The 9,041-nt window shown below is 32.8% G+C and overlaps 1 protein-coding gene across 1 annotated transcript in view; it reads left to right on the plus strand.

Annotated features, from left to right (window-relative positions):
• Nucleotides 1-839, plus strand: part of NRK (Nik related kinase) — a 132,796-nt gene extending 131,957 nt beyond the window's left edge. Inside the window, exon 29 of the mRNA XM_055123022.1 lies at nt 744-839. Within this exon, the coding sequence (XP_054978997.1) occupies nt 744-839 (96 nt within the window). The remainder of the gene's footprint in view (nt 1-743) is intronic.
• Nucleotides 840-9,041: the final 8,202 nt, after the last annotated feature.

The raw sequence follows: 9,041 nt of genomic DNA on the forward strand, positions 1-9,041 counted from the left end.
TCTGCCAGAAGTTGCATCATTGCTAGCTTGTACCTCTCTGCTACTTTATATTCCACATAAAAACTGCTTTTAATGTGAAAATTGCTTATATATAAATATATATATAAAACAGGCATCTAATTTTGGCATATATGTAATGCTAAATAAGGGGTAGTGATAAAGATGACATTATCATCTTCGTTATGTCCCCAGCCCTCCTAAGTATAGACATTGTGGATGTTTAAAGTCTTAGCTATAACACAGAAATCTGTTATTATAAGTAAATATATGTTTATATTATTAGTAATGTGATACTCTGTTCTAATTTTCATTATAGATCAGACTATATTTATATGTATCTATATTTATATTTATATATATTTAGTCTCAGATGATTCATTTAGCTCACTTTATCAGTTGGTTGATCTTAGTTTGAAATAGAAACTTGTATTAAGTAGAAAATTTAAATAATCATGTATACATCAGGAAGCAATGATGAAAACAGTTAAATAAGTTACTTTCTTATATTAAAAGAAAACCAAGTTGATTAAGAGTAGAGTATTTTTTTTAAAAAATCAAAAAGGAATTGCTACATAATTGCAATACAGAGTATAGTATAAGGCTGTTTCTATATGTAAATTTGACTTCATACTAAATGTTTTAATTGCTTGATAAAGATAAAAATAAAATTGTTAGTTGTAACAATCGAATATCAGGTATTCTAAACATTTACTGAAGTTCTTCTTTCTCTCTTTTTTTTAAAGCTGTTCTTTTCCTCTACCCTGCGCAACCGCCACAGCCGGGTTTACTTTATGACCCTGGGGAAACTCGCAGAGCTCAAGATCAATCACGGTGTTTAAAACGTTTCAATGACAACATTTACAAACATGATACATAAGCAATTTACATCTTAAAATTTCTGAGATTAAATGATACTTCAGTTTTATTGTTAGGGAAAAATTAATTCACATACTTTTAATGTAGCACAGAATAGTTTTAATGAGAAATGCAACTTTATATAAAAAATTAACTATAGCAAGCTCTATGTACTCCACTGGTGTACAACGTCTTTTGCACAAACTTTGTAGCTTTTGTTACTGTGAATTCAATTCAAACATTACTCTTTGGACAGTTTGGACAGTATCACTCTTCAGATTTTATAACAGAGGAAGAAAATAGTCATTAATTAGAGTCAAAGCAGCATTCAAAATAATTTGCTCTGAATGAAATTTATAAGAAAATATAAAATAGCACAAACCAATACAATTTTGAGGGTATACCATAAGCCCCAAGTGTTAGATTATTATACAAAAATCATAAGGCCTGTGCTATAAAACAAACTGAGGATGAACATGTCTGTCTGGAGAAAACCACAGTGTTGAAGCAGAAGAGTCTGTTTGCTCATGGACAGTTAAACCCAAAAATGCAAACTAGTCCTCTTCTTTTCACCCCACATTAAGTTCTCCTGAGAAGTTAATTTCTGAGAAGGAGAAAGGAAGAAAGCCTTAGGTGTTTTATTTTCCTCATCACCACCAACCATGTGCAATAGCTGTTTTTCCAAACCACCAAATAATATACTTGTAAGCCTGAGTACAGGACTGAACTCCTATATACATGTACTGTAGCTTATTATTTTTGAAAATACTTTAAGTCAGCATCAAATTTCACTTCAAAAATGGATTTTCCAAACTTTTTGTCTAGCCAGCAATGCAACCATCAGATAGTATTAAATAATTTTTTAGGTTCAAGATCAAAAAAATTTATCAAAAATAATTTTTTAGGTCCAACTATGAAAAAAATTCCCACCAGCTATAAAATTAAACGGCAAAATTTGCTATTACTTGTGTAGGTCATGTTTTTATTTCTGTAAAATCAAAAATTAAAAGTAATAATTCATAAATTGAGACTTAAAGGTATAGGGTTAAATGATAGATTTTTGGAAAAATACAACTTTCATCAGGTAATTAAACCTACAATGGCGAAATCATACTAGTCTGTTACCCCCAATCAATATGTTAGAGACAACAGAGATAGGTGGTAGTCACTTATGGTAAATGCTAGCTGGTAAAATCATAGTTTCTACATATCCATCCTCAATAGAGTGGTTAGTCCTGGGGCAATAATCAAGCACCAGAGCTACCACAAAGTATACCTCAACATAATTCCTCTAGTTCTGCTTCTAAAATGTGAAGACAGTGCTACTGGGATAATAATTTTAAACTACCTGGTTAACCCAAGTACAAAAGCAGCTTAGTATGTGGGATTTCATATCATCACATTATATCTTGGCACCTTGGTGCCAGGAGTGAATATCTGGATTGGATTTTCCTAACAATTTTTTATCAAGAGTGCAGTACCTCAGTATTGAGATCTTAGGAGAACCTAAATCCATGAATTTAAAATAAATGTGATTCACATTTCTTTTACTGTGACACAATAATGTGATCCTAAAACAGCTTATTCTTGAGTGTTTACAACTCGAATGACTTTTTAAATACAGTAGTTTAAAGATAAAACAAACTTCTCTTTCAAATTATTTCCGTAGACGTAGTTCTCATTAATTTTATTTTGTACACCTAAAAGGCTATGGGGAACTTTGTGCAGAACCTCAACGCTGAGCAAATGGAGCTTGCTAAGTTTGAATTTCAGAAAATTTTCTCATTTAAGTAGCATGTAGAATTAAGTTTTCTAAGACTTTTTCTTTATAATATTTACTCAAGCTTTTAGGTATGCAATTAAGTTTTATCTTAAAATCATATTTTAAGGCAGTAAGGCAGTTAACAGTTTTTGGAAACTAACCTCTATTATGTTTGATGATTATTGTAGTAAACAAAGACAATGGTGAACTGACTCTTCACATGTGTCCCAAAGTTAATCAAGCAAGTGATGTTACAAACATATAACTTAGTTTTAAGTGGTGAGGTGTAAAAGCAACCGGAACTTTGGCACATGTTAAGAAGGAAGACTGAGATTTTAAAATCATGTTCAAATAATGAAAATTTACTATTTCAATGTAAGTCCTATGGCGTTTATATATCCTTTGTCAGCAAAAATACAGAGGAAAAAGGACAATTACATTTAAGAATACATGTAATGCACATTAATATAAAAATTATATTTCAATCAGCATCTGAAAACCCCCGCCCATCATAGGAGTATGTGTGAGAAAGAGAGAGAGAGAGGAACACCTGACAAGTCAGTCTCTCTAGTCCTGGGATCTGAAGCATGAAATTTCCAACAGGCTATGATGGGCAGTTTGGCAGTGTTTCATTTCGGTTTAGAGTTTCCAGGGAAAAAGTCCTTGTCTAAAATGAAATTAAGTACCAAAAATATTTGAAAACTTTAAAATGACATATAAAATGGCTGGTAAGGAAAACAAAATGATTTTGTCCATTGAAGGAATGTAAGCTGCTTAGGAAGAAATAGTAAGGAATCATTATAATTAAGACAGTAAATCAGGCAACACAAATTACAAAGAAATGAACACACTATTAGAAAGCATATATTTTAGTATTTCAGTAATACCAAAATCTGTGTAAAATAATGACTAAAATTGTTGTCGTTTTGAGTTTATTTAATTGAAGCAGTGACCATAAAAATAAAGAGTGATGTCACATGCATTTAATAAGATCTTTTAAAATACTCTAAACTCCCTTTAAGAAATGTGGCTATTTGAATAAATGTGTATTAAATCTGTGGTCTAACTTTGCAAATATATGGAAATAATCTTTTAGATTGCAAATTGATTGATCAGAAAGTCTTCAGTGAACCATTGTCCAATCTCTTAAAAATAAAGTTTTAAAAATTACTGTTTGGTGTCATTATTTAATTTTACTTAACGGAAAAGCTGTGATTTATGAAGTTATTAACAGATGGGTCCTAGGCATACAATATATAAGATCAATCCTATCACCAGTGTCAATTTTGCTTTACAAGAGTCCCCTTTCTATCTCTTGCCCATCATCTTGCCTTTCACCTTTGACTCTAGACAAAAGATAAAGCACAAAATTTAGGTACAATACCACCTTCAAGAAAACAAGATAACCTTATTTAATATAATAATACAATGGTTAGGAAATGTTGAGGGTTCTGCGAGTTCTTCTATTAGTTGTTTTGACAAAGGAGATTTCTATGATAGGCCCAAGTAATCTTCCATATCTATTCCCACCTTCAACACAAGGAGACAGCTTGTCGGAGATATGTGTTTGATATGCAGTGCATTTGGGTATGGCTCTCAACCATATAGATATGCAGGTGAGATTTTCCCTGAATTTTGTGGAAAGGCTTCATATTGCAGTTCAGAACACAGCAAGAACTGTGTCACTTTAGTAATTTCTGGTTATTTTGCATGCTAATTTCTTTATCTTCTCTTTCCACCCTTTCATGTAATTCTCAAATTAGTAATTTGGGTGCTGTGAGAGAGAAATGTGTTTTATTAGCAGTGTCCCATAGAGTCGACCCAAATGGGGAAGGAAATTGCCCCCTCTGGCCACTTACTCTTTCATGAGACTACCAAGTAGTCTGTTTTACTGGTGCTGTTAAAGTTCATTGTCCAAATGACATTTATTAGATCTTGGAGAGAAATGAAAACTATGTGGGAAAACTTACTGAGACAGAGGCTTGAAAAACAAGAAAACATTCCTCAATGTGGGGAACACTAACAAAACTTTCCTTCCTCTTACCGCATTACCTAGTCCTTTTTGATTGCAACAAATATTATAAATCCAGAATTTATACTCAGACCTAGTAAGAGAAGGCAGGAGAAAATGAATCTGCTCTATTTTTCCCTAAAATTTTTATTGATCTAACAATTTACCATTTTATTGCCCTTTCTTCCTATGTTTCACACATCAATCTCCACCTTAAGCTTTCTGAGACCATCTCTTAAATAAACCAAATCCTCATACAAAGTTTAGTTTTTGGTAGGAAAAATAGAAAGGACAGTAACTATAAAATAAGATAAGTTATGGGAGGTATTATTGTCTAAAGAAAGAATAACTTGCAAAATTGTGAATCATCTCTGGCATAACCATAATGAAAAAGTTTGAATATGAAAAAATTAAGCATTCCATGTGCCATTCTGGAATTTTATTAATATAACACATGTTCTACAGTTACAGTATCTGTTTAAGATTAATAAATAATAAATTTTAGGAGGTACATTTCGTTTATTTCAGCAACTTTAAGTTTAGATAGATATATTTAATCATATCTTTACAAATATATATGTACAGACATTTGTCACAGGGTTTTAATAAAACAAGATAAGGGAAATATTGAATTTTCATAAATAAGCTTTTAAGAAAAACAATATATTCATGTGGAACAACAAATAAATACCTCACATTCATTAATGTTATAATTCAAAGCAAAAATGTGTAAAATAAGCTTAACTGTACTTATAGTTTCTATTATATCACAGAATAACTATTAACATCAATGAATATGGCCTCTGAGAAAGATCATGAGTATGTGAAGTATCTATTCTTCATTTTCTATATCTTTTTTCAACTTAGAATTTTTAGTCATACCAATATAGGACTGTCAGTTATAAAATATTCACCAAATTTAGATGATTCATACCACAATTGCAATTTGATATTCAGTTTAATTTTTCTATTTTGTAGAGAAAACTATTTTATCATAGAAATTTGTATACAGCAAAAAGAATTACATGTAAATGGCATCTACGTGGAGCTAATACTATATTTTATTCATTCTTAATTACCTGAGTTTATTTTAATATATATTTCTTTAACAATAAAATAATAAAAGTCTCCCACTTTAAAAAGCATTAAAATATCTGTATAGCCATGTCTGTATATGACCACCCTTCTCAACATTAAAAAGTTCCCTTTTTCTATTACCAGATGAAATTGGTGCTGTGCAGCTCAATTTCTTTTTTTTTAAACTTTCTTTTTTTTTAATTTAATTTATTGAATCACCAAGTGGAAAGTTACAAAGTTCTCAGGCTTATATCTCAGTTACACAATGCTCAAACACCCATCCCTTCACTAGTGCCCATATTCCACCACCAATAAAAACAAAAACAAAACAAAAACAAAAGCAAAAACAAAAAAAAAACAGTATACATCCCACCCCTCACCCCCCAACCTTCCCCCCGCCTTCCTTTTCTCTTTACCTTGATTACATTCCAGATTTCAACACACAACTCACTATTGTTGTTAGAGTTTCAAAACAGACTCACTATTTTTGTTGGAATTTATCCCCAAGAATACAGCTCTATTAACAAGGAAATATTTGATAATAAGTTTTCCACTGATAGAATGAAGAGATAAAAGCTCAATTTCTAACACGAATGTGTGTAGATCTTCCCAATACCAACAAGCAATTTTAAGACACCACCAGGTAATTCAACACATTTTAGCTGAAATCGGACACTATCTGCACAGAACGAGCAAAAACTTCCACAGGTTAAGGGTTCCAGCTCCTAAGACTCTCAACCACTTTATACACCAATCAGAAGTCCAAGTTATTTCCTGTGCTTCTGACCTACTTGTTACAGACTGCAGGTTCCCATGACCCCCTCCTTGAACTTTAGTTGCCAGTTGCAAGTCTGTGTTATTACTATGCTTCTGACCAACTGGTTATAAATCAGTATTTTCCACAACTCTTCTTTCAGTTTAAAATGATTTACTAGAGCATCTCAAAGAACTTAGGAAGCCCATGCAAGTTAGGAATACCCAATGAGGTTTAGGAATACTATGAGGTATCTGACTTACTATGAAAGAACGTAATTTGGGAATAGCCAAATAGAAGACATGCATATGTCAAGGGAAAGAGGAAAGAAAGGTAAGGAATTCCCATACACACTCCAAGGAACAAGTCTCCCCAAAACACCACTCTAGGAACTGAAAATCCCTTCCTCTTGGATTTTTCTGGAGGCTTCATTATGAAATAGGCATTACTGAAAAAAAATATCACTGCCCATTGCAGTTGCTCACAAATAGAGCTCAGCTCTCTTTACAGGCAGTTTATGGTTGGGACTGAATGTTTTAACCATGTGAACAGAACAAAAGATTGGTTGTCCAAGCAATCAACTCACTATCCTTACTTAATTCCTAAAATGTGAATCCTTTGTCCTTGTGAAAAATGCCTTTATCACACTAAATACATAGGAAATTCCAACACTTTGGGATTTGAGAGACAGAAACTGTGGATGAAGACACAGTATATTTGGCAAATACACTTTGAAAATCTAAATAATAAAAGATACATTTTTTTTACAAAATGCAATATTGCCACTGTTTCTTAATTCATATTTCCTCTGTATCATTATTTTTATTGCTTTGGGAGCAAAATCCGGTAGTACAAAAGAGAACAGGAATTTTCTCACTTGCTCATTTAAACTTAAGCCTCTACTACATCATCACTGGGAAATATAATTATGGATCACTGTATCACTGTATCACCGTCATCCCGTTGTTCATTGATTTACTCGAGCGGGTTACAGTAACGTCTCCATTCATCCCAGACTTGAGATTTTGCAGCCTCTCCTTACTTGTTTTCCCCAATGATTAAAGGCTCTTTTTAGGGTCAGGGTAAAGAGACCTGTTATTGTTACTGTATTTGGCATATCAAATACACCACAGGGAGCTTGCTGGGCTCTGCCGTGCAGGCAGGATACTCTCGGTAGCTTGCTGGGCTCTCCGAGAAGCATATATAAATATTTCCCTTTATTATGATGTGTCCACGCAATCCAGGAATATGTTCACTCATGCTTGAGTCTCTGCTTGAGCGTGGTGCCGGTGGGGTAGTGGAGGTCTACTGCCAGGGCTGGGTCCCATTGGGCGGGAAGGGCTCTCACCTGCCCTGCTCTGGGGCACCCTTGGTGCGGATATGGGGGCCTCATTTTATGCTCCAGTAATGATACCAGTAATGCTTAAAAATTAATACTTGACTATATTAACAAGCATTGAATTATAGCAAATATATTTACAAAACATCCTTGAAATTATATACATTTCCATCAACATTTTAACATTTAATAAATACAAAGATAGAGAAGGGATAATCAATGAGATAAATTACTAAAGCTCATTATGAAAACCAAGATCAGAAAATACTTCAAAAAGATCAACTGGCAAACGCTACTGACAAGTTCAGTTAAGTGCAGAACACAAATATGCTAGTTTGCAGTGGGCATATGGAATAAGACTGACAGTCTCATTGGAGTACTTGGGACAGATGCCTCAGCAGAGTCAGTCGAACAGTTTAAACTGTTTGCTTTTGAGATTATAGTTAAGCTGAAATAATGATTTCATTTGGACATTTAATGTTTTATAAAATTAGAGGATAGAAATGGCATGTTTTCCTACTAGACTTAAGAGGAAATAGTCTTAATCTGGCCTTTTCTATGAACCATACTAGCCACTATGTGGAGCTATAGGCTCAAGTATAAGAATTGTGAGACATGAGTTCAATTGTTTTATAAAAAGTGATATGTTAATGGTCTTAGCATTCTCAAAGAATAATAAAAAACTAAGTTCTTATTGCTCTCCAACTTTTCACTCCATAATTCAAAATGATTATTCCATTGCTGGTATGTGGAAGCATATGGGTGCAAGCACTTAGATTAAGACTTCCCAAAGTATATGATACTACTACCCGTTGAGCATGCTTGATTGATCCAGAGGGAGATTCAGTAATCTCAGATGAAATTGGGGTCATTGAATAAACATAAGTAGAGAATGAAAGCATAATTAAATGAAGAAAAATTATTTAAAAAACCATGTATGTTTCATCTATTATGTAATATATAATCAAAGTAGTGATGAAAACTGTTATCTTAATAAACTTATAAATATTAGTTATAACTCATTAGTGGTCAAGCATGCAGACAGGTCTTAATAAATTTTGGCAATGATACTTTTACACATTGTCAGGAGGTCTAGCATGCATAAGCTGGAATATATGTAATGACTTGTCTATCATACAGAACTATAAATAGGCAACATATATGGACTCCAATTTACATTTGTTCTGAATTTTGTGACATCAATGGTGAGAGCAAAAGAGACAATTTTATTTTATTTTTTTTT

This window comes from Sorex araneus, chromosome X (genome assembly GCF_027595985.1).
Source record: "Sorex araneus isolate mSorAra2 chromosome X, mSorAra2.pri, whole genome shotgun sequence".
Lineage (NCBI taxonomy): Eukaryota > Metazoa > Chordata > Mammalia > Eulipotyphla > Soricidae > Sorex > Sorex araneus.